Below are 26,360 nucleotides of genomic sequence, written 5' to 3' on the forward strand. Positions count from 1 at the left end.
CTGGTAAAGTGGGATGTCATACAATCAAACATCATACAAAGCCAAAGAGTCTGTTCACTACCCTCTACACTGTGTGAGCAAACATTCCTGTGCTCTTTGCAGACATGAACCAGTAATTCCACACGGCATTTCCCTCTGATAAGCAAACACACCCATTTTAGCCATTACAACCCTGGGAATCTCTGAACTTCAGAAGATACTGCAGCACACTTCCTTCCAAGAAATTAATACCACCAAAATTAGTTCTTGCAAATAATCAGTGCCACTCAAGTACTAGGGGGGAAAACTTTTCAGCCTCAGGACACACAAACCACGCACTCTTTTAGGAGTGGAGAGTGCAGTCAAGATTTGGCTATGAGCATGTGTATAGGGGTAAACCTTCTCACTGGTTTTTTGCCAAAAAACTGAACTAGTTTACTATAATCTAATACACTGATTCATTAGTTGCACAGGCATTTCCCTCTTTTTGTCACAAGATGCTACATACAGTTCTTCACCTCGACTGTACACATGGAGACACGGTCACTGAGCAAGAAGAGGTACTTAAACACTTAAAACTCTGTAGACCATGGCCAAAAACTTGACACATACAATCTCTATGTGTGATAGGTTTTCTATCACCTCATGGTTAAAGTTCTCACATTACCTAGCCCACAAGTGGCTTGATTTATAACAACAGACTGGATTAACTGCATTAACTTAGTAACAAAAATGAGCCTTCTACAATGAAAAGTGTCAAGTCTCAGCTAACCAAGTTAAGTCAAAAGATGGACAAAAGATTATTAATTTTCTCACGGCGACCCTGCTATAAGTGTTTCACAACAATCCCTGTCACAGTAAATGCACACAGGACAAACAGATACAATATGAACAAACTGGGGGAAAAACCATTTTTTCAACAGATTTCTACAGGACTCACCAGTTTCAGGCAACTTTCCAGAGTTCACACTTGTACCGTGGAGCTGTAAAGGATTTTCAAGACACAGCTACATAAAATATTTAACCACCTACCAGCATTAACGATGGCATCAACCTCAAGCAGCGTAATGTCACCTCTGTAGAGAGAAACTTTCTCACTCAGACTTTTCTTCCCTTGCAGATCTTCTTTAGTGTTTTCATCTACAAGCCAAGAAAGCAGAAAAGCCAGGTTATAAGAGTGGGTCCGAGGTCATTGTTTACAAGCCCTGAACAGGCAGCAGTACGGTGACAGACAGCAGTTTCCTTCGGTTTCACCTCGAGAGGGCAGCGGTAACCCACAGAGACACCAGCACTGCCCTAACATCAGGCTGCTCGTTTGTTACTTGTTTCCAAATACAAGCTAGAGAAGCACTGAATCCTTATCCACGTACGGTTTGGTTACAAAACTGTGGAAATATACAGATTTTTGGAGCGAGATCCATCAAGTAATTTTATTCGGTAATCACAAGGGCATAAATTGCAACAACAAATTGAGGAATTAAGATTACCCTCCTAACCAGAGTAATAATTTCTCCAATCCAGAATTATAGCAAATGAGTACAAAAACACACAAGCACATCATTTGCCAGCAGCTCCAAAATTCAGAAAGACTTCTGAAGACATGTAGCCAGACAACAAGCCTGAAAAAAGCTCCACGCAAATTTCAAACTTGGAGCTTTGTCACCTTAAATTGCTCAACTAGGCGGACGCAGGTGGTGAAGACAACATACACTAGCTTGCAACAGATTTGTTACTAAATAATGTTATCACAGCTCTCTTATTCCTGTAAACTCTTGAGAGTTTACAAAATCACTTCATTTATATCTGATTCACTCTACAGAATAGCTCAGTTACCTCAAACCCTTGCACAAACATACTGCCCAAAGCTTCACCAAGTTAGACACGCACATCACCAGAAATGAACTGAGAAGGGAAGACTATGAAATTCACTTCTACTATTACTTTTTTAAATTCTTTCTAAACACAAGTGTCAAGAAGCTTGAGTTCATCTATTTGTCTGCAAAAAGAGTCTTCAATATTTAGTGAGAAAGTAGCAGGAGTCCAAACAAATTTGTTCCTCTAGTCTTACCCTCCATTTCCATCAACTCAAGAACACCAACTCAGACATGTCAGCAATTCCTTCCTGAGCATAGAGAGCACATCCCCAAGCTCCTAAGTCCTGTCCCACAGTGGCAAGACTGAGCAGCAGGCTTAGACAGCCACACGCTCAGACCCTCTGGCCCGGCCTTGCCTTGACGTTCCCAGCCTCTGGCTGCCAGGCAACAGCTCTGTGACATCGCAGCCGGTGCCAGCACCTGGCACGGAGCCCGTGGGCACAGCTCAACTCAGGGTCAGGCCCAGCAGCTCCCGGGGCAGCTGTGCCATGCTCCGCCCGGGGCTCTCTCTGCTCCTGGGGCTCTGCGTGGCCTCGCTGCTCCCCAGCACGCCCAGAGCTCTCAGCCTTCCCCCCAGCAGCGCGGCCCGGCTGCCCGTGCCAGCCCAGGGAGCGCAGCTGCCGCGCCCTGGCACGGGCAGTGCCAGCCTGGGGCCCCTGCAGCCGCACTGCTGCGCCCTGCTGGCCCTGGCCCTGCTGCTGGCCGCGCTCGGCCTCGGCTGCAGCCTGCGGAGAAAAGCCCGGAGGCAGCGGAGAGAGGTGAGGGACGGGCACCGGGCAGCTGGGATGGTGCCAGGGCAGCTGCAGCCCGGAGGGTGAGCAGCAGTGCCAGCCCCTGTGCAGGGGAAAGCCTGGGCAGGCACCAGGGCTGCTCTGCATCTTCCCCAGCCCCGTGCCCGAGCCCAGAAGCAGAGGTTGGGCTCAGCCCCCTCCCTCCCAGGAGGAAACAAGGACAGGCTGAGCCCCCAGAACAAGACAGAACTTTCCTGACATCCTCCCCGGCCAGCCTGCAGCCTGGGGCAGCCCAGCCAGGCCCCAGGAGAGCCCAAGGGGGCCCAGCCCCTGCAGCCCCTCTGCCCCCATCATCGTGCTCCTTGCCCTGTGTCTCCCAGGAGAAGAGCTGGACACGCTCAGCCTGGCCAAGGACCTGCTGCCTGGCTGAGCGCTCCCCCCTCAATGAGGAGCCGATCGGCCGCCAGAAGGAGAACTCTGCCTCCATCAAGGGCTTCCTGAGGCACCTGCGGCAGCGCTGCCTGCGGGGGGACGCGCTCCAGAGGGGAAGGAGCAACCACGTGTGGAAGGACTTGGACGAGGAGGCAGCGCTTTTCTCTGACTGAGAAACCAACACCTGCTAGGCACATGGAGCGATATACTGCAGCGTTACTCACACAGATTTCATTGTTATTAAAATTCATTATTAAATAAGAGAGCTTTTATTTCTGTTTTAACTTTAGTCTTGCAAACAAGTTGGTTGTTACTCTTATGAGAAAGTGAAGTCAATGGCCATTAAACCATCTCTGCACACACATCCATCAGAAAGGATGGAGTAGATCCTGGTACATCCTTTCCAAACTGTAGGGGTTTAGGCTGTTACTGACAACACACAAAAGTGGCAACACTGCTGTAGGTCCTCCTCTTGTCTCCTTTGCCCTGGCCTCAGTAATACATTACAGCTGAAAATCTTCACCAGAAACAGCTCAATATTCATGTCCCACCCCGACTTTTTCCCCTCTAGATCCAGCAGTCTTCTGCTATACACAATCCTCCGCTCTGCCTATACAATCCAATTTCATTTACCTCTTCCTCCTACATGATCCTTTGGTCTTTCAGTCATGTACAAAACATCTCAGAGTCCACAGAGCCACAGCTTCAAGTAGGATGAGGCTGATTACCTGAGCTCTTCACAGCAAATAGAGGAAATAGGCAGTCCTAGTCCTCAGCTTTGTTTACAACTCCTTCCAGATCAGTTGTAAAGAAAAGGGCCTTTACAGCTTACACAAGGGTAGAAAAATGCATTCGATGGAGTCTGCAAAAACCACACTTGCAAAGAAAAGGGGTAAAGTTCATCTGAACCAATGAATAAGGGATTGTCAGAACATCCCGCTAGAGGGAGCCCCCACCCAGGACATAAATGTACTCAGCTGGTGCAATGGACAAGGATGGCACAAACCTACAGTATTGGAAAAACAGCCCTGAAACTCAATCACTGCTCAAATAGCCAAAGTTTTAAAGTCCGCTACACTTTAAAGTATATTAATTTCTTAAATAGATCTCAAGCATCCAATTACAGAAATCCCTACAGCAATACCAAAGAGCTTATCACTAAAGGGAAGAGAAAAACCTACAGCTTGAAGAGTTTATTACAAAAAAACTCCACTACATTTGCATTTTAAAATGACTGTTAATGAAAGAGTAGAGCACACACAAAGTAGCAAAAATAGGTACCAAAGCCCCATAGTATAAAGTGATACCTTTGGCAAAGCAAAAGTCTCTTGGCATTCTATGAGCAAAGGCCAATAAGAGAAGAAATCCAAGAGAGAACAAGTGAGAAGGACTGATGGCAGCAAGGCTCACAGACTCACACTGTTATAAGGGAAGTTTGTTAAACAAGTAACATGACACATTTCTCTTCAAGTTCATAAAAACAAGTAGCAGACTGGATTGCAAGTAAAAAAAGCTGAAAATAGCAGAGTTCCATCATTTCTAGTCAGCTTTAGACTCCACAGCTGAAAGAAGTAAATTCACCCCAAGTTCAACAGAAATAAGTTTGCCCACTACCTCATCCCTGCTACAATAGCTACCAGTAGAGACATATCCCCACAAGGAAGGCTTCTCTAGGAGAATCTGGAAAAAGAACCTGAGCAAGGGACAAGAACCACATTATCCCCAGACAAGAGGCAACCCTTCCTGGAAGAATCCTGAGCAAACACTTGACTAGGACACTAAACAACTTTTCTTGGGTTGCTGAAAACACAAAGGAAATGAGCAAGCTTTAGGAGCACATCTGACCCTGGTGGAATGTGCAGCAGCAATTCTGCTATGCACTCTGCGCTTCTTCCCTTCGGTGCCTTTTTTTACCTCAGGCTTTGTTTCCACGAGTTTTCTGTAGAAACTACAAATGATGAACTATTAGCAATTGCTAATCTCACATCTAATAGAATTTCTATTCTATTTGTTTCTGCATAGGCTTATGGAGCGTTACAAAATACAGACTGTAGGACCTGTAATAATATGTGTCTGCTTCTACTCCTACTAAGCGTGGATGATTGTATAGGAAAGGCAATTGCTTATCTAAATCAAGATAAGCATTATTTCCATATGTTCCATCACCAGGGGAAAAGCACTCACAGATGCACTGTACTACTTCAAATTTGTAGTACAGATTTGCTCTATCACTTCTTGGACTTAAACGAGATCAGAATCTGAGCACAAGGAAGAAACATCTGTTGCAGACAAATCACTTTCTACCCAGCCAAAAATGCACACAACATGCAAGTCAAAAGCACTTGATGATGAACACCAACACCTTCTCCCTGGCTGCACACTCTGCCAATATGGTCTGTTTCAGCTAATTACTGAGTGGCATAATTGGATTAGCTGAGGACTACAGCCAAGTACCAAACTCCGGAGGCAAACAGACACCATGAATCACAGAATGGCTGGGTGGCACCTCTAGTGATCAAGTCACCCAGAGCAAGTTGTCCAGGACCCTCTCTCAGCTGAATTTAAAGTATCTCCAAAGACAGAGGTTCCACAACCTCTCCAAGTAACCAGTTCCAGTGTTCAGCTACCCCAACAGCATGTGTGTAGCTTTGCTTTTTAATGCTCAGAAAGAATTTCCTCTTTCAATTTGTGCCTTCCTACCTCTTGTCCTGTGGTGGTGTTTGAGGGTCCGCAGAACGAGGGAAGAGATGAGACTTTTGACTCCATGTTTCAGAAGGCTGATTTAGTATTTTATGATATTATATTAAAAATGTTATAGTAAAACTATACTAAAGAAAGAGAAAGGAGACATTAGAAAGCTAGAAAGAAATGAATAATAAAATCTTGGGACAGACTCAGAATCCAACACAGCTGGCTGTCATTGGCCATTAAGTAAAAACAACTCACATGCAACCAAGCAAAGATGCACCTGTTGGTAAACCATCTCCAGACCACATTCCACAGCCATCAGATAGTTATTGTTTACATTTCATTTCTGAGGCCTCTCAGCTTCTCCGGAGAAAAATCCTAGCAAAAGGATTTTCATACACTATGTCAGTGACATTGCTCTGTCACTGTGTACCACAGAGATGAGTCTGGAGAGATCTCTCTTACACTCTATGTTTATAAACACTGATCACATCCCATCTGGGGTACCTCTCTTTCAGTTTAAACTTCAGCTCTCTCAGTCTCTCCAGGCACAGGAGATGCTCCAGCCCCCTTCCCATGTTTTAATCACCTTTGTGGCTCATCTGGTGCACGAACTGCACTTCCCAGTTCTGCACCACTGACCAACCTCCTGAGGTCACACTTTGCCCCATCTTCCAGGGCAGGAGGTCATGGTATCTCCTATTCAAGGTTCTACAGGAGGCATGAAATATCCCCCATCTGAGGGCTATAACTCACACCTGTATAACTATCACAAAAAGCCCCGAGCTCAGTCGCTCAGGCCAGGTTTAACATAGTGCTAGAGCTACCAGCAGCCCTCAAACAAGGTTCTAAGTGTGAGCCTTGACTTTTCAGCCACATTTATATGGGAGCCAGTGATGACATTTACACATTACAGACAGAAAGAGTGGCATACCATGAGAATTGATCAAAACAGCCAGTCCCTCTGAACAACCCACACAACACTCATGCAAAATGCAATTTTCTTGTGTTACAAGGTCTTGCACAGTCCTTAAACAACCTTTTTCTCAGTCTATCCCACACATCTCTCTAAATCCCCAAAATAACAAAGCTGAGAGGCAAAAAACCCTTGAAGTCTGGGAGAGAAAGAGGTAGAAGGAAAGGAGGGAGCCTGCCTTTTTTATGAAGTTTTTGTAAACTGAGAGAAGACTCAGTATGGAAAGCTAAAGTACCAAATAACTAAGTTTGAGAAAGGAGTAACAACAAACGAGGAGAACAAGAACAGGAATACATTCCCAGTTCTAATTTGTGATGCACCCTTATCTGCAGGGACATGCAATTGTCAATTCATAAATCAGAGTCTTCTGACTTCAGCAGCATGCACATTGACAGCAAAGACATAAGTAGGCTGAGACCCTTGGGTATTTGTGTGTTTACTTGGAGAGTCACCATCCAGCTGTTCTGGTTGCTATGCCTGCTGGAGATCTCATGATTTAGGGTCCATGGAAAAGGCTGCTGGTTCAGCTGTGACTCAGAAGGAGATGTGCTTTGTCTGTGTGAAGAAACCCTGTCTTGTTTGGTTGGTTTTACAACACAGACCTTCAGAGGTATTCCAGACTGTGTAATGATATTGAGGGATAAAAATGCTGTTGGATATGGTATTTTGCTAAGTTCCTGCCCAAGCCTGATGATCAGTACCTCACTCCAAGTGATACCAAGAATTTCAACACAGATTCTTCTCAGTGAATGGCAGCCTGAGTTGTACTGAAGTACATCAAATGGCCAGCCAAGGTCACATGGAGGCAAGAACTACATTGCATTGTCTCAAACTCAATTCCTACTTTATAACCTTCCTCTACTACAAAGAGTTCATAATGAACAATGGAAGTTCAAAAATGGAGACACAAACATATGACACTGCTTTGCTTTAGATCACTGTTCATTGCCCCATGAGGATGTTGATACTTGTCTATAAAACTACAGGACTGCAGGTAATTCAGCTTCACTAGATTCCTTCCAAGACAAAGCAGATCCCTTCACTGCAAGACCTGTGTTTTGGCAATATCACAGCATTCATACAACTATTCCTGGTGTGCTCAAGCTGATCCAGTACCACGTGGGGTAACTACGAGCCTTCACCTAAAACATACCACCAACAGTGCAACATTCATCCCCTCACCTTTATAAACTGTTGTCTTATATATCAAGAGTTCTATTACCATTATGGTGCAAGGATTCCACAGCACCAGAGTCCCATACCTCCTCGATGTTTCTTGTAGGCAGCTCCTCTGAGCACTGACTGTTCCTGGTCCTTGCAGCAGCCATCTGACTCCTCTGAGTCCAGTTCCCACCAACCCACTCTTTTGTGCCACCAGTTCTTACTGGCTATAGGTGTTGCCCGTTATCATCCGTCCTGCTCCTAATCGTTAGTAATAGGGTCCAGCTGCAACTCGTTGGGGGATATTATTACATTCTACATTACCTTCATTTACTCATACTCTGTCCCCCTACAATAAACTGTCTGGAAAAAATTACTTTTCACAACCAATCAGGTACTTAGTCCTCAGCAGCACCTGTTTTTCTTACCAAAATGTGAGAACCCATTTAAAGAGGTGAGCACATACAACATCAGGGAGGATTAAAATAAGTTTATAGTGGGGAACCACAAATTCATTAGTTTCAATCATTAATTTATTAAGCTGTCAGACAATTTATTCCACATTTTCTGCTTTTTTCATTCTCTACACCATTGCTGAGCAACGACTTCTCTAGTTGAGTATTACAGACTTCTGTAGTACTTGAAGTAAAGCTTGGAAATAAAATGTTACTACCAGAAAACTACAAAACTTGTGCAAAACCATCAGCAAATATTTCAGGGCATTGTCATTCAAAAACCTCTCTGCCTGACATAGAGTGACAGCTTACCAGGTGGGAGTAAGAACTTTAGTTTTCTCGTATTGGACAGATAGGTAAGGGCTGAGGTTTAGAATTTTTTTCTTTTTGTTCCTTCTCTCAGGGAAATTTTGCCCATATGTTGCTAGGAGACAAAAATGACCAGGTACTTGAGAAAGACAAAATAAGCTGTCAAGCTCAGGGGAGGTGTGCAGCTGGCTACTCTCTCTTTACATGGGGGTTCCTGTGGCAAGAGCAGAGGTATCCCAAGATTTGGGCTGGGGGAAGGGTTGGGTGCAGCTCCTAGCTTTCTCTTCTACTCTTGGCATTGGGAAGGGAAACAGCCTGCAGTCACTGTGGGAAAAATCTGCTACCACTGCAGGATTCTGTTTTCTGCCTTCTCCTACCATGAGCAGAGTTCTGCTCATAAGAGCGGCCATTGCATTGGGGTCTTATTAACAGCTGACCTCACTAAACAAAGGACACTTCAGCATCTGCCCGGATGCCTTGGGGAAATCCTGGGATCTCTGAGCCCCTTCACCCTCTAAGGGAGCCTGTGCTGGCTGTGTTCAGGAGCCAGGTAGCTACTGTCCAGTCCCACTGTCCTTCTGCCACTGCTCTGAGTTTTTTGCTACTGCAGCCACACACCCCAGCTGCAGAGTTTCTGACACATCTCCTTTACCTTTCCAGGATTTTGCTCATCCCTGCTGCTTCCAAGGTTCCTGCTACAGCTCATTACACTATCAGGAGGGACACCATGACTGGCTGCCCTGGGAGTTTGTAAAGGAAGATTTTTTTTCCATCTTTTTCGCCGGCCCGCCCGCCATTGCCGTGTGAGGGGGACGCGGCTGGGCCCACCATTGCCACATGAGGGGGAGGCGGCCAAGCCCACCATCGCTGCACAAGGGGGACCATGGCCGAGCCACCATTGCTCCGTGAGGGGGACGTGGCTGAGCCCGCCACTGCCACGTGAGGGGGACGCGGCCGGGCCCGCCATTGCTGCATGAGGGGGACCATGGCCAAGCCACATTGCTCTGTGAGGGGGACGTGGCTGACCCGCCACTGCCGCGTGAGGGGGACGCGGCCGGGCCTGTGTCACTGCAGCGCCCCCTGCAGGAGTGTGGGGGAATCACCACACCCGCCCTGGCCGGCCGTGAGCCAGCAGCGCCTCTGCTGGCCGTGCCTGGAACTGCACCCAAGGGGAAAGCGCAACAGCCGTGAGAGGCCGGGACTGGGTTTGTGCTGCTGCTGCCACTGTTGTTCTTTTTTGCCTTGTTATCCCTATACTAGTATCCTATACTATCCCTATACTAGTAAAGATCTATTATTCCTTTTCCCATATCTTTGTGTGAAAGCTCCATAATTTCAAAGTTATAATAATTCGGAGGGAAGGAGGTCAAATTCTCCATTCCAAGGGAGGTTTCCACCTTCCTAGGCAGACACAAATCTTTCAAACCAAGACAGTAAGTTCTTATGCAGGTGCAAAAGGAGATGTTTTCTCCATGGAGATATTAGGCTTGGGGGTAGCTCTTACCTTGCAGCATTTTCTTTTCCCTACCCCCGAGGTACCAGATGTAATTTGCTACACTGAAGAATAGTGGAGGTTCAATCCAAACAACTTCGAATACTTGAAGACAACTCTACCACTACTCATTTGTGTTGCAAGTCATGCTTGCTTCATTCAAAGACTTAAAAAATGGAAATTAATACAAACTCTCAAGCATTTACAAACTCACCAGCAGCCAGCAGAAATATCTAGCTCTATCTTCTTTTATGTATCTACCTAGAAATCAAAGACACAGCAAATCTCAAAGCCTTTAAGTCAATATAAGAATGTCTATGTACATCACCTATTCTCCTGGATTTAGTTATTTGCAGTACACTTACAATTCCTTTCCCTATAAGAACACTGCTGAGAACGCAGAACGATGGGAAAAAACAGAAAGGAACTCTACTTTTGCTTTAAATATGACTGACCCATACTCTCAGTGACAGCTACATGAAGTATGGGGTTTTTTTTCAGTGGATGTAGATTCATTAGGAAATCCCACCAAAGGACAGCACTGCAACACACAATACATGGGTGGGCAAGCAGTACAGTACCTCACACAGAAAAGGTTGCATTGAGCACACAGGAATAAATCCAGTGCAGGCTGAACTTCAACTACAAGTCAAACCTGTGCAGCAAATGGAAAACACAGAACTTGGAGCATGTTTACAGTCTAACCAGCCATATCAAGGAGACCATCAAAAAAGCCCATAACTGCACAAACAAGCCTTTGTGAACAAGCAAAGGGCAGGATAACACAGGGAGATGTTTTAAAGCAAGACAGAGGTGCAACCAGTTTCTTCATATCTACACTTTCTTCATACCTACTCTGCATTAGAGATGCAAAAGACTGTCTTTTGGACAGGAGCCTTTGGGTAAACTCTAGAGAAGTCTTCTCCAACACAACATTTGATGACCCACTCCCAGGGATGTTATTATTGGCAAATATGCCAAGTCAACATGCAATAGCCTGCAAGTCTCAGGACAATCTCTGTGCACAAACATTATGCTTCTCCCTCACACTGTACACTGAAATAGAAAATACTTCTCAATATCATTTCAATGGTTTTTAAAGCTGTGCAAAATCCAAATTTAACATCCTTCTACTGGATTGTTAAGCCTTCTCTCCAGCACAGAAGAGCATTTTCTGGGCATTAAAAAAAAAATAAGCAGCACTTCCTACAGGGCTGAGAAATTTTCTCTCAACTCATTTTCCAAATACACATCAGCTAGATGTCCTCATATGGAGAAAGCCACCTATCACTTCACAGAGTAACTACTACCATTTAATGGTTGGACTCAATGAACTTAGAGGTCTTTTGCAACCTTAACAATCCTATGATTCTACACTACAATTATTCAGATCCTCGCTGGCTTGTTAAGAGACATTTCTTCATGCTGAGCATGTAGAAATGAATCAAAAAACGGCATATGAATTAAAAAGGGAATACTGAATCAAAAAAGAGAAGCCAGGCTTATGTTATTTCCAATGACTGGGTTTTTAACACATGTGTAATCAAGTGTTCAGCTGTGCATGAAGCAAATACAGCTACACACGAAAGTTAGTAAACATGATCCAAACAGAGCTTAAACTGCACCAGTGATCCCCCAAGCCCATCAAGGGAGTTAAAGCAGTATCATTACTTCCTTTGAGTGCAAGGTTAGTTTTCAAACTTGTTGTAAGCCTCCCACACCCAGAGTTGGGTGATCTACCCTGTGTCATCACTCATTATGTGAAGAGCCAGGCAGCAAATCCTAGCTGAGGCAATAATTCAGCACCTTCACAAATACCTGTCATATCTAAGCTACATCAAATTAAACCAAGCCATACCAGTCTCTATCTGTCTAATCAAAAGAGGGCTCCATCTTCTGGAGAAGGACATCAGCTTTTTCCACCTACATTTGAAAATATCCTAAAGTCACATAGTCAGGCAACAGATCCACATAAGTGAGCCATGACAAGGGTACAATTTAACAGCTTGGGTTTGGCCTCAACCTAATCATAGGCACATGGCTTCTAACCAGGCTGGCACACTGGCTCACATCTGTCTGCAAAAGACTGTGAGGACATATGCCTCAATCCATCAAAAATTATAGATTAGGGCACTAGCCAAGCTACCATGCTGAGAAAAGCTAGATGACTTACTGAAATTTTACATTAATTTGGGGGTTTGATCCTGCAATCCCCCACACTCAAAAGAAACTCACCCTTTACATATAAAATGAAGAATAGAAAAAAATAATAATCTAAGAAAAGACAGATGCCTAAATATATAACCTGCTACTTTTTAAGATATGTTAAATTATCTTACTCAAGTCAGCCACCAAAATATTCCAAGCTGGAACAATTTTTCTCAGCAGTTTCTGAGGAACAGCACATCCCAAGTTAAAGCATCACTGCTGCTAAAGCCGTCCTCCCTCACACCCAGACCGAGCCTGCCAGCTGACAGCACACTGCATCATCTTGACTTCCTAACTTTACTAAGTACTTCCTTAGGGACCTCTGTACAAAACTTCAGTGCAGTGACATTCAGCAGCTACAAAAAAAAAGGATTGTTTCTCATCTTGCACAGGACAGAAGCTTGAAAGTTATTCATCTGGTCAAGATTCAGTCACTAGAAATTAGGCATTAAAATTATCCTTTCTGGCAAAGATGTGCCTAACTTCCCTTTGTATCTCCACCTACTATCCCTTTCTAAAACCCATCAAGAGCTTGCAGAGCCTCAATAAGGACACCAATTTATCAATTTGTTGTTGAGAGCAGCATCCTTTCCTACGGTTAACTTTTGCCCCTCAAGGAGCTTTCTGACACTGCAGATAAGAGAGTTTTCTCAGCTGCATGCAGAAGAGCCACAAAAATAATAATTCTATCCAGGACTTGTATAAGCCTAATGCTGTATGGAAGTTACCTCGTTAAAAAAGTCACAGAGCAGCAGCTTAAAGAGAAGTCATCATCTTAATTACATCAAAGACAAGTGCTTTACTTTCTTAGAGAGAGGATTAGCTACACTGGATTTTGTGTTCTTAATCTATGTAAACAGACCTGAACTTTTTAATAATCATCATCTCATACTTGCTGAAAGCAAGAAACTTTTTTGTTTTTCCCAAAACCACTTTAATGCAAACTGTAAAACAAGCATCATCTCTTTGGCAGCTAATCCATCCTGTAAAGGTTACTCAGATGAAACTCACCAGAGAATTACAAGGTCAACTGAATACATCTTCAGTCTTTTTGTTTACTGTAGTTTCCCTCCACCTCTTGGACTAAACTCACTGATTTACCTACTCACATCAGGGATATTACTAACTAGAGATGATTCACCTCCAGGAGATAACAAACACAAACACAGATTATTGCTCAGTTTAAGCTTAAGTAAACTTGCACCTGAAGAGTGCAGTGGTTTAGGTTCACCAATCTGAGTTTCTTGGCCAATGCACCAATAAATGCACTGCATCTAGAGCCGGCCAAACATCAGTGCACCCACTAGAATTATTTACTTATTTTCTGCTGCAAGGTAAGGATGAGGAGGAGAGCAAAGAAGGCTCAAAACTTTAAAGGGTATAAAGAAAATTTCATTAACAGAACTAAAAGAAAAGAAATAGTAAGAATTCAGAATAAACATTCAGACTGCTTCTCCTCCCTCCAACTTTTTTTTTTTTTCCTACTGAAACGTAAAGAGACAAATTTGTTTTTTTCAGTCAGTTTACCACTTAAAAAATAATCTTACTTCAGTTCACTTAGAGGAACTTAGAGGGTCTCCTGCCATGCCATGGAGACTTTTCCACAAGCAACAGCTCTCTCATGGTTTTAACTGTCACAAATAGCAGCTGCCCAGAAATCCGCAATCGTGAAGTCCCTCCCATGGTTTGGGAGTCATCCCACAACTACCACCATGGCCCACCATGGGCCATCTCAGCTTACTGGGGTGCAATTTTAAGATGAGCTGCTCTAGTAGAGAAACAAAAGCTCTCTTCTTTTATCTCAGGGAACAGAGGTTTTCTTCTTCCACCCCTGGGGCAAGGTTTCTCATCTCTCTCTGTTCAAGCTCCTTGTTAGATCACAGCTACTTCAACATCTGCTTGCTTCAACACTGGTGCTTCTGCTCATGGCTATGCCTAGAATGCTACATCCCCCCAAAGCATTCCATGAAAAAAACTCTGGAGTATCAATTGTATCTTCACCACAGCCTTACAAGAGAATTTCAGCCCAAGACTAAGGCATCTCCTCATTCTCCTCCTGGCCCAGCCTGGCCAGCATCCAGTTACCTGTTCAAAGGCCAGAAGCCAGAGTTTTTCCTGGGGCTTGCTCATCTTTAAATGCCGTTTCACAGAGGTGTATTCAGCTCTCTTAAGTGATTTAACAGTGTCAATATTTAAAACTAGCCAGTTGATTGTTCTGTCAGGTCCAAAGGAACCTGCCAAGGTCCTTACAGGGAATCACCTCCATGGCTCATGGATTTTTTTCCCTTAACTAAAACACAAACTACGTGAAACCACGATAAAGGGTTATTCCCATCTCTGTACTGTGCAAGTCTATCTTTGGAAATCAATAGCCAAAGTATGCATTGAGAAAGCCAGAAGGGTGTGGGGGGGGTCACCAGATGTCATGGTCAGATTTGCACCACTCTGCAGCTTTGTATCTGCTCAGGACACATGCTGAAAGGGCAGCCAAGAGCCTGAGCAAAGCAGAGCACACAGGGCTCTCTGGTTACACCCTCCTGCCCTGGCAGCCTTGGATACCTGCTGCAGCCAAATACCAGCTCAGCCTTGAAGTTACTCCACATTATGCCATGGGCACACAGACTCCTGGACACCTTCAGCACAGACTAAGAACATGGTTTGCCCTTCTCACCCCTCTAATTCCTTTGCTGCTTCCTTAATATGCATATAACATGGACAGAGAGCAGAACTGAGAAAACACATTTTCAGCCATGTCCACAAAAAGCATGTTAATTTCACAAGTATTCAGAATACCTAATTACCATAACCCTCACACAATTCACAGAAATCACAGTTGTTAGTTTTTTCATGGTGTTCCCCCGGCTATTATACACAGCAATTAATAAGCAGTGCTCTCCATGTGCATCTAAGAGACATGGTTTTCTAACCTTTAACACACCAGTCTTGAAGAGACCCTGTGATAAGATGTTTAGCATGAGGAACAGTGGTATGCCATGAATATATGAAAAGTAAGGACAAAACTGATTACAGCACAAGTTTGGGCGAAGCTGGAATTCACATTCAGGGCCACACGTAACAGAGGAGACCCTGAATGGTGGCACACAAATTATTGCTGTTTTCTGTGTGTACTCAGCAGAAAAACTACTGCACTCTGAACTTCCTCAAACCAAGAGTTTCAGCAGCAAAAGCTTTTTTTTTTTTTTTTGAGCAAGATAGCTTCATGTAATTTTTGCTATCTCAATTTACTTTCATCCTTGCCACTCAGCTAAGAATCTATTATAAAGACAGTTGTTACAGTCATTGTAAGAAAAAAAAAATCACAATGAAAGCTGATGGACTTGGATTTTTGGTGGGGGAATGGTCTGGAAACATGCAGGTTTCACACAGCTCTTACCAACAGATCTTGTGATTGTCAAACTGGTCTAACAATCTCAATGTTCTAGCTGAACATAATTTCTTTTTCTGTATAAACCAGTGGTAATACTGAAGGGTTTAGAGAGATGCCATTTCTTACTCATAGATGTCTGGCTGAATTTCACTGCAGTTTATAGTGGTGTCACTTTCCAAAGTCTGTTTAATACTTATCACCTTGTTTCCTAGTTCCTGCAGGACAGATAATCACATCAAGCTGGGCTGCACGGAGATACTGGAGAGTTACTTGTGTTAGTTACCCATCTCAAGAAATGCTGGCCAGAGCTCAGTGTTACTACACATTTTCTTTTCACCATGCAGCATTTGGACTGGCTTATCTACATGCTTTGTCTCTGTAATCTTGTGTCAACCCACTGTGAATATTTAGAAAGCTACACATTGATAGTACAACAATGCTTTTATTAAATCCAAAACTTATGATTATACATAAAACCCTCAGTGTTAGATTAATTTGAATAGCTGAAGCCATATAATTTTCTTTAAAAATAGCAGATTAAAAAGATTCAGAGACTGCCAAAACATCTAAACATATTTCAAGACTTGTTTAAAAGGACTGCAGAGTATCATTTAACCTTAAATAAACTCAGTTATCGCATCCTTCCATTTTAACTTCATCCTATGAAAAGCAGCTCTTACCACTAGCAAAGATCTTTAAACCACCACCTGAATTTGCTGTTTTCTTGGCATCACTGTCATACCAATGAATTCCAGGGCTGTGAGAGTCAGCAGGACTGTCAGCTGTCTGGAGTTAAACAAGATCACTTATTCCATTTTCTGAATTAGCGAATTAATACAACAAAACGTTTTTCTACCAGTGACACACAAAACTCAATGACAACAAAATTCCCAGCACCCTAATTTTAAAAAAAGCTTTCCAGAAAAGTTTTCAGAAGTCATCTCTCAAATTCACCACTGCAGAGTAAAGATATCTTCAGGAATTAGTGTGTACCCAACAAAAAGCTAATATATGTAGTTAACTTCAAAATACACTCCAGTTGTTAGTCTACGTGGTGGCATTTCATTCACTGGGCAGTATAAGCTCCAGTTGCTGTACAAGATGAGTGCCTAACAAAGTGGTATGTAATAAATAGCATTGAAACACAAGGATATAAATTCCAAAACTTCAGAAAACAAGTTCATTATTCACATGTTGTCAGGAAGACACTCTATATCAATGTACATGAGAAAACAGATGAGATTTATGTGCTTTTGGTCTGTATGAAGAATAACAAGTGGAGAGAATGATACCTTACAGTACATTCACACTATCCAGCCCTCTATGGCAAGCTCATTCTTTGCTTCCAAAGTGGGCAACTCCTCATTTCCTTAATAAACAGTTAAACCAGAGAAAGCTTATATTTACAGGACCACTTCAAGAACAAAAGTTTTGTCTTCCTACCATCCCCTCTTGACATTAAAGAGGGCCATTTGTCACTAACTGTCCCTTTTCCTTCCACTGCTGCAACACCTGATCTCTGAGATCCACCTGTGCAGCCTGGCAAGCAGCACACCAAAAATCAGGGGTGTTGACAGCACAGCCCTTCTGGAAAGGAACATACCCACATCAGATGGCTTCCACTAGTGCAGAACAGTGGGCACCAAGTTTAGTCTTTGCACTCCACATTGTGCCACCCTCTTCCCAAAACCAAGACTTAACACAAATATTGAGCAAATTCCACGCCAACGTACACCAAGCTAATTTCTTATGGCAAGTCGTGTCCATATGAGAAAAACGGCAAAAAATGTAGGATTTCTTTTTTTTTAGTCACAGCACAGCATTTTAAAAGACACTGCGTCTTTGAACTTCCAAATATTTTTTAATAGCTTTGCTGCTACAAAGAGACAAAGCCCTTGCCAGATGCCATTCACTATTCAGTAACTTTACTCCTCAGGAGCCTTTACATAGATGTGCATCCCTCTGTTATGTTGCTCTATTGCAAAAACTTCCATCCTCACCAAAACACTGAACTTCCACCAAGCTTGGCTGGTTTTCTCCAGAATTCAGTTCTGAACACAACTTCTACCAAAGGGTAGAAGAGGGATAGGGAAAAGCTTTCTTCTGCAAACTAAGGCATGTTCTTCCAATTTGCCAGTAAAGAGCATCCATGAAGTGCCCTGGCAGTGAGATTGGTTCCTTCCCAGTATGAACCTCTTAGGTCATTTCAGTTTGCATCATTCTGCATACAGGCTTTTTAATAATCTGCCATTAGACTTACAGGTAACAAAAATGGATGTCTAACTGGAACTCCCCAACACCCTCCAGGGAGCCATTCCCATTTAAAAACAGGCACTGTGAAGGTTTTACACTTTACGCACAATTTTCCCTAACAGCCAGTACAAAAACTTGCGCAGTGCTGAACATCAGTTGAGTACTGAGTATCCATGGGGATGGCTGCTAGCTCAGATGCTCTGCCCTTCTCCTACAGCTTCTTACTCCAGCAGCTGATTGATTGTGCCTGCTTCACTTGATTTGTTCTTGGTGTTTGCTTGATTTCTCCTCATCACTCTCCCTGAACAGCCACTCTATGCTTTACTAATCAATCTGTTGGTTTTTTTTACTCTATATGGTATTGGGAGTAAATCATAAAGAATTTTTTCGACATTCCCTATCAGCTTTTGTTTTGGCTTGACAAATACACAGAAGATTTTATTTTCACCACCACCTTCCTTCAGACCCCTTCCATTTGTCAGTGCAAGCATCCACCTTTCACTTGAAGGAAATATCAGAACTTGACCATGGTGTTGACAGATCATCATCAATTCCATCACACCTGGGGCTTCACTTGCTCTCTCCAGAATCTCATTCAAACTGCACCTGTTGCCCTCTGCACGTCCCATCAAACAGAGCAAAAGTTCTCATCAGCTAAAATAAGATTTAAATTCTAGTTTTTCTGTAATTCAGCTCAAAAAGACAGCTTTGAGACATGCTTGATATCTTCAGAACAGGGTCAACATTTAAGAGAAATAAAGTTTGCAACAAATGTAGTAACAGTCACATTAATACACATACTTCTTTTAATTGGCCTAATCAGTTGGAATGTGAAAGCATTTCAGCAGCCCAACCTTCCAGCAGTTCACTACTACACATAGCTTACTTGCAACAAATACATCCAAGAAAAAGTGTCTAAGGATATTTTTCTCCTGAACGTACACTGTAACAAAACCTTCAACTAGCAGAGAAGTGCTCCAGCACAACTTTTGCCTTGGAGCATTTTTTGCAGTGTACTGGGTACTAACAGAAAGAATGGAAGAGCAGCTACAAGGAAATAAATTCACCACTGCCATGATTCAATACCCACATATTAGAAACTGACATTTTGCTTCTGTGAAGTGTAACAGCAATCACAACGTAAATCCACACCTTGTCACTTGCAGCAGCCCAAGTAATGCAACATCTGTGAATTTCAGTGCTTTAGAGAGAATCTGAGAGTAGCTGGAAAAAAAACAGTTTGGGCTAGAAGGGATAAACAGTCTCCCAGTTAAACCACATGCTGTACTGTGCACTCCCACCTACCACAGGCCTCCAAAATCAACTTGCAAGAAGTCAGGTACTCTATTTTTATGCAGCCTTTGTTTTCTAGATGGAGAGGCTTTCTGCTGTTGCAAGATATAAATGACCTACTCAGATGGGAGAAAGAGGTCTATGGGTACTGATGCAATACAGCTACTCAGCAGGGCTGAAGAGCTCAGCAATCTCTTGACATATTTTCACTTGGAAAATTATTCCAGACACTTTTAGGAATAGACAATGGTAATAGCTGCTTTTGACAAGGACATCTGAAAAATCTGTGAGCTCCTTCAGATTGTGCTAAAATAAGTGTTACAGCCTGCCAGTTTAAAAACAGCTGATCAGCTCCAGGCGTCATTGCACCTGGAGTATCACCATAAAACCATGTTCACCTACAGCCATGAGGTTACTCTACACACCTCTTCTCCTCTTTAATGATAACAAATGGGTCAGAAAATTAGTCCTATATCTGCAGAGGCAGGAAGCACTTCAGATCTCATAGTTAGATATTCCTTCAAAAAAAACACAGACTTCAGTCAAGTAGGATAGCAAGACACAGCAAAAAAAAAAAAAAAAAAAACAGAAGAAGAGAAGGAAACTAGCTCAGAAGCCATCCCTACTCCTCCATACCCTTGAAAGGGAACTAGACAAAGAACAAGGCACTGTTACAGAATTATTTGCAGAGCAGAGAAGCCTGTAAGCAAATAGGACTCACATTTTTGGTTAGTTCTCACTGCAAGTATTTAGACAACTCTACTGGTGATCACAACCATGATAAGGCTGCACATGCTAAGGAAAGTAGAGTTAATCCTGGCCAGACTGATGTTCCTCAGCCCAGGAAAGCAGGCAGGACCAAACGTAAGGGAGGCCCCATCTTCTCCAGTTTCTGGATTCTTAGAAAATAACTCAGCTTGCACACCTACCCTCTGCTTCTGGGTCACCTGCAGCATTGTTTTGCCCAGATTCCCCATACCATTATGCTCAGTAAATTTAGGCATGCCTGACTGCTGGAGTATCTGCAAAGTAAGAGTCATGCAGAGAAGATCTATTTCACACACTTAAAGGTTAGTGACTCCATCTGGGGATACCAACAGAGTTCTGGGACACCAGTGAGGCTTTAAGAAATCTTGTTGGGCTTTTTTCACCCCTGTCCCAATTTTAGGCTATCACTGTTCAAAACAACACAGGTTCTAAGTCTTGGCCTTCCTAGAAGTAACTTCAGACTTAGAAAACAGAGTGCTCTATATTTTAAGACTCCCCCACTTCACTTACCATCACTTTCACTCTTACTTTTTAAGTCTTCCATCCATGTTGGAATAGCTTTTAATGCAACATATTCCCCCAAGTACTCTTTGCGCCTTTCTTCCAAGGTCATCTTCAGCAAACGCTCTGTTCAGGGGAAAGAGAAATAAAAAAGAGTTTTGCAAGCTTTCATACATTGTTGCAGATGAGCCACAGTGACCAATGCACTGCCCTTGAGGAATGGAATGCCACTTGAGGGGACCAAGCAAGAGTGAGGCAGTGAGTTACAACAGGAGCTGACCATGGTGCACCTGTACCACTGCACACCCGTTTCTGGCTATCCCAGATAAGTTAAAACCTCTTCCCCACACCCTGGGCTCTCCAGGCCTCCTCCCCACATCACTGCTGTGCTGCTTCTTCCTGCCACTTTAACTCCTGTATCAGAGAACAGCAACTTTAGTAGAGAGTTGTTATTTTATAGGGTGTTTCCAGGTATCAAAGTCCGTTCTGTAAGTTTTGCATTTGTAAACCAGAACTTAAAAAACAAAAGTTTGAGTAAAGGCAGAGAGCATGGTGGGAAATTAATAAAATGCTACTACACAACAAAAGAGATCAGAGCTACAGAAAATGTTTTGTTAATTGCTAAGTGTCTGGGGTGGTAAAAAAGGCAAGTTTAGGTTTAGAGATTTTCATTTGAATATTAATAGGACACACCTGGTTACCACACTAAAATACATATGGACAGTTGTTTTTGTTTTCTACTGAGAATGTCACCAACTCTTTTTTCAGATGTTTAGTGAAAAGTAAAGCCTCAAACATAGCACAAGTACGACAGCAACTGCCAACTTCACTCTTCTTCAGACCCTGCTATAAATGCACTTTTACAGAAAAAAAAGCCATCCCAATGATCCAAAACTGCAAGCAACCCCAGCACTTCAGCTCATTTTTGTAGTCACATCCTCTTTTCCCTCCCTACCTCATCAAGCTTAGTATTAGTTCAGCACAAGATGAAGAACTTTTTCCGTCCCAAAAAAGAGGGAAAAAGAAAAAGATGACTAGAGAACATCATGACACCCATACTCTACTCAAATGTCTCAGTCTGTTTTTACCAGTAGCACTGTGTTACTTTAACCACACTAACAGTTTTTCTTGACATATTAATCAGTAATAAATGCTCTTCAACGACTGGAGAACTTTTAGGGGTGTGAGGAAAGGCTAGACCTACATTATTTGCATTTTACATAAAGGACTAGGCAGACATAACAAGAACATCTTCATCCCAAGTAGAAGCAGCAAAAGATGAACATGGAAACTGCTTCTCAGATCAAACCTTTAAAAAAACAAGAAAGAAAATCACTGGGGTCTGGTCTGGGGTTCTTTTGTCTTTCTTCAAAATAAAGTTTCCTAATTATGTAGGCTGCAGTCAGCACAGTCTAATAAGGCAAGTTCTGAACACAGCCTTCCTTAACAAAATAAGTTCATTGTGGTATTTTTTGACAGTATTACTGATTTCTTCAGTTGACAAAAACATTTCTCTCTCCTTATTCAGCCTGGTACCTCAGTGGGATATTTACACCTGCCATGAGAACTGACTGATGAGGGTCACCACTCTGCACAGCTGGGTATCCATCCCAAGCTCCAGGGACAGGAAACTCCAAGTATGTGAGTGACCTGCACACTGGAATTCCTCCAGATGGGCAGACCTGAGAGAGCATGTCAGTTTTGAGGGACTGACAAACAGAGCCAGTCTAGGTGTCCTTTGCTGAAGAGGTGACAAAGCCACTCCTGTGCCTTCAAAACACAAGTTTTTCTCTGTAGGAAGGTTTTACAAAAGTTTGCTGTTGTGAGTCAGCAGCAAGAACTTAAATTGAGTCCTACAAACCTCCCAGAGGATGCTCCCAACAGCCTTCACTGCAAGCACAGCTTTCTGCCTGTGGCACAAACTTGGGAAGTCTGCAGGCAGCCCAGTCCTGTGTCTGAGGCTCTGAAATCACCTCCACTCCTGGCTCCTGCTCAGTTTCTGCTGTCCTCATGGAAGATCTCCCCTGAGAGGACATGGACCAAGCCTTAATTACCAAGAAAGTAATTAAGAAAAGCAAGGGTACTGTCAGTGGGTTTGAACTCAAATTTAGCAATCAGTGCTTTTTTTCATTTTAAGAAGTGCTTCAGAATATAAAAGGCTGAGAGCAAGAGCACTCAGAGCTTCATAGGAAGAACAGTGCCAGTGAGCACACCCAGGGGTTCAGGGGTGCTTGTGAAAGGTGAAGGCAGACCTGACAAGATTTGATTTGGGTAAGAAGGAAGGAAGCTGGGCTTCTGTAGTTTTCCTCTCTAGTAAATGAGGTACTTTGTAAGAACAGGGCTAAAAACTGAAGGGCGATGCCAGCAATGAAGAGAGAAGCTTTTTCTGCCCTCCTCACTCAAAGTACTCGGGGCCAACATCAGCATGGTGCTGGAACAGTTACTGGAGCAGAAGACTGGCAAATGCTCTTCATTTTCACTGGGCAAAAAGACAGGGAGCTGTGGCCAGCTAGCACTCAAAAATGCATCCTGGATGGAAAACCTGATTTGCCTTCAGCAACATCCCCATGCTGATGGAGACCACCATCCTCATAAGGGACTGAGACACCCAAAGTGTGCCACAGCAGCTCCAGTTTCCAGACCCTCCTTACTAATGACTGGAGTTCACCTGCCAGGCTATGAATTCACACAGACAGCAACAACTGAAATAGACAAGAGGGAGTAATAATAACATTCACTAGAGCCCACCAGTAACTTTCCCCCATCCGCCCCTTGTATGTTTCAAAGGTGAAACATACAGCATTAAGGGAAAAGCCGGTTGTAATTGACCACACATAAACAATGCTTGAGACAATTTAACTGTACTTTCTTCATTGAAAACAGAAACTTCTGCCAGGTAGAAATGTGTTGCCTCACCTTTACTACAGAAACATGGATTGTAAGATGGTTTGAAAGAAAAAGACTCACTTCATTTGAGAGGAGTTTGACAGGAGTAACTACACAACAGAAAAATAAGTTCATTTCTGTTTTAACAATTTTTCCTCAGAAACGTGCGCTTGAATCCTGTTCGCTGAACTGGTCTTCAGCCCTCTTAGCTTGAAACAGAGTCACAAGGGTGATGGAAGGAAAAAAGAGAACTTCAAACATGACCCTCTCATAGGTATTTCTTCCTCTCCTCATCTATTACTACATTATTTGGAACACACCGGGCAAGAAGCTTTCCTCCTCACAGATATAAACGTCACACTTCCATTCGGTGAATTTTTTTCTTAATTTTTACATTGGTCTTCCCGGGATCAAAGTTCAAATAAAACAATGCACCAAATGCTTGGCCCACAGTTTTCATGCTCTGGAGTTTGGCTTAGGGGCTTTATAAACTGAGAACACATAGGTGGGGGTCCTTAAAATACAAATAAATAGTTGAAAAGATGGGATGCAGGGGTGCTCTGAGACTCCCATACCCAAAACATTTCACCCCGGCTGAACGACGCTAGAATCCAAACTGATTACACCAATGATCCCAACAAACCCGCTTCTCCTCAGAAAACAAACCCACTGAAAGCAGAAAAAGCACGTTTCCAGAGCATGTGCCCAACTTTTCGGCCTGAAACACTCCCACAAGGTGACTTGGGGGCGGGCAGCCCTCCGGAGAGGGCTTGTTTACCGCCCTCCCTCCGCCCCGGGGCTCCGCTCCTCACCGATACGCCGAGGTGTGAGGGGAACATCCCCAATTCCCGCACGGCCGGGCTGCCATGAAGGCTGGCTCGGCCAGGAGAGCCCAGGACGAAGGCAGAGAACACGGAGTTCCCCCTTCCCCACCCCGTCCCCTCAGCCGCGGCCGGCGGCAAGCGCTGCCCGGTGCAGCGGCGGCGGCTCTGGAGGCACCGGGACCACCTCCCTCCCTTCCGGCTCAAGGTGGGCTTAAAGGCGGGAGAAGCGGGCCCGGCCACCGGCAAGGGCGATAATACCTTTCTCCTCCCGCCACAGCTTTTTCCGCTTGTTGCCGGGGTACATGGTGGTGTGGCTGGCGGCGGCTTTGAGCTGCAGGTTCCCCAGGCTCACGAGGGGGTGGAGGAGACGCCGCGCCAGAGCCAGAGCCGAGCGATACCGACGCCCCGCGCCGCCGCTGGTGCCGCTGATCCCGCCGGGTCCGACTCCGGCTCCGCGCCCGCTGCACGGTGCCCGTCAGCCAGGTCACGCCTCGCTCTACCCCGACACCCCCGCAGCGCCCGCCCCGCTCCCCGCCGCCCGTTGGCTCCGGCAGCCGCCGCTCAGCAGCCGCCTCCTCCTCCTCCTCCTCCCGCACCGACCAGGAGGAGCCTGAGCGCGGTGCCGCCGGCCCGGCGGGATCTGGGGGACTGTGTGGTGCGGGGACACGGCGCGGCGGGTGCTTGGGTGCGACACTGTGTGCTCTGCGCGGCGCTGGCGCTCGGAGCCCCCGCGGGGCGGCAGGGAGGGAGGGAGCGGGCGGACACCCCGGTGCCGTCCCGCCCCGCCGCCGCCCCTCGCCCGCCTCCTCCGCCCCTCTGCTTCCGGGTTGCGGCGGTACCGGGCTGTGCCCGGGGCGGCGGGGCTGTTGCCGAGCGACAGCGCCGGGGCCCGGGCCCGAGCCTGGCCCGGCTCGCCCGCTCGCCAGCGCCTCCCGCGGGCCCGCAGCGCCCGTGGAGCGTCCGGGACGCAGGGAACGGCACCGGCCGGTGTCAATACAGGGTTGGAGCTGGAGATGCCGGGCTGAGGGTGCCGGGAGCGGGGCTGAGCTGGTGTGTGCGGAGAAGGGCAAGAGAGCGGGTGTAGGGTGTGCAGCACGAGTGCTGTGAGGAGCAGCTGAGGGAGCTGGGGGTGGTCAGCCTGGAGAAAAGGAGGCTCAGAGGTGGCCTTATCACGCTAGAACTCCCTGAAATGAGGCTGCAGCCATGTGGTCCCATGTAACTATGGTCTTTAGCTGGGCCAGGGAGGTTCAGGTTGGACATAGGGAGGAATTTCTTTGCAGAAATTGTGATTAGATATTGGGATGGGCTTCCCAAAGAGGTGGTGGTGTTATCACCCCTGGAGGTACTTAGGAAAAGACTGGACATGATGCTCAGCGCCTTACTGTAGTTGACAATCTGGTGTTCACTCAAAGGTTGAACTTGATGATCTCGAAGGTCGTTTCCAACCTGATTCTGAGACTCTGTGACTCCTGGGATCCCCACACCACTCGCCCAGCCCTTTGTGAAATTCCCACCTATTGTGAAAATCACTGTGGCTGCAGCAGAGGCCAAGGTCCACCTGGATCCAAGGCTCAAGGAAGGGACCTTGGCCCCTGTGCCACTCAGCCTTCCCTTTAACAAGAGCAATTTTCTCCTTCACACCAACTTCCAGGAACTAAATAAACAAATACAAAAGCTTCCCTACAACTTAGAGACACTCTCAGCTTCACTTGTGCCCCCATGGAGGGAAAGTCCCTTCCCTATGCAGTGAATGGATTTAGCCCTGGAGCACAGCAGGTGCTTGACTTGGAGCAGGAGTGATGAGGGGCTGGTGTGACAAAGGACACACCACAGCCTCATTGTGCTTGTTATCTGACACAGCTTCACCTGTTCAGAACAGTTCACAGGGGTACAGAGATGTCCAACTGAAGTTAAACGCAGGACCTACATCCATTCATATGGAAAATGGAATTCCAGGTGATTCATACCAAGAACGTCATGTGTGCAGCCCCTGGTCAAATACTGGCTTTTCTCTTTTGATACACTCTTGTGTGTCAAAGAAAGGTGAGGTACAACTGAGCAACATTTCAGTAGCAACATTTCACTTATTTTCTCATAGTTCCTGCTAAACACAAACGTTAGCATCTCTACTACAGCCATTAA

General features: G+C 44.8%; 1 protein-coding gene across 4 annotated transcripts in view; it reads right to left on the minus strand.

Annotated features, from left to right (window-relative positions):
• The window catches only part of MACROD2 (mono-ADP ribosylhydrolase 2), an 846,867-nt gene extending 822,205 nt beyond the window's left edge, over window positions 1–24,662 (minus strand). For 2 of the 4 annotated variants that reach the window (XM_058802881.1, XM_058802882.1), the window contains exons 1-3: window positions 24,477–24,662; window positions 20,518–20,634; window positions 1,012–1,119 (exon numbers count right to left, since the gene is read on the minus strand). In XM_058802881.1, coding sequence (XP_058658864.1) covers window positions 1,012–1,119; window positions 20,518–20,634; window positions 24,477–24,522 — 271 coding nt within the window. In that variant the 5' untranslated portion in view covers window positions 24,523–24,662. Of the gene's footprint in view, window positions 1–1,011; window positions 1,120–2,047; window positions 2,097–20,517; window positions 20,635–24,476 lie in introns of those variants that run through there. The other 2 variants (XM_058802883.1, XM_058802884.1) reach the window with 2 other exon arrangements.
• Window positions 24,663–26,360: the final 1,698 nt, after the last annotated feature.

Source organism: Ammospiza caudacuta, chromosome 3 (assembly GCF_027887145.1).
Source record: "Ammospiza caudacuta isolate bAmmCau1 chromosome 3, bAmmCau1.pri, whole genome shotgun sequence".
Classification (NCBI taxonomy): Eukaryota; Metazoa; Chordata; class Aves; order Passeriformes; family Passerellidae; genus Ammospiza; species Ammospiza caudacuta.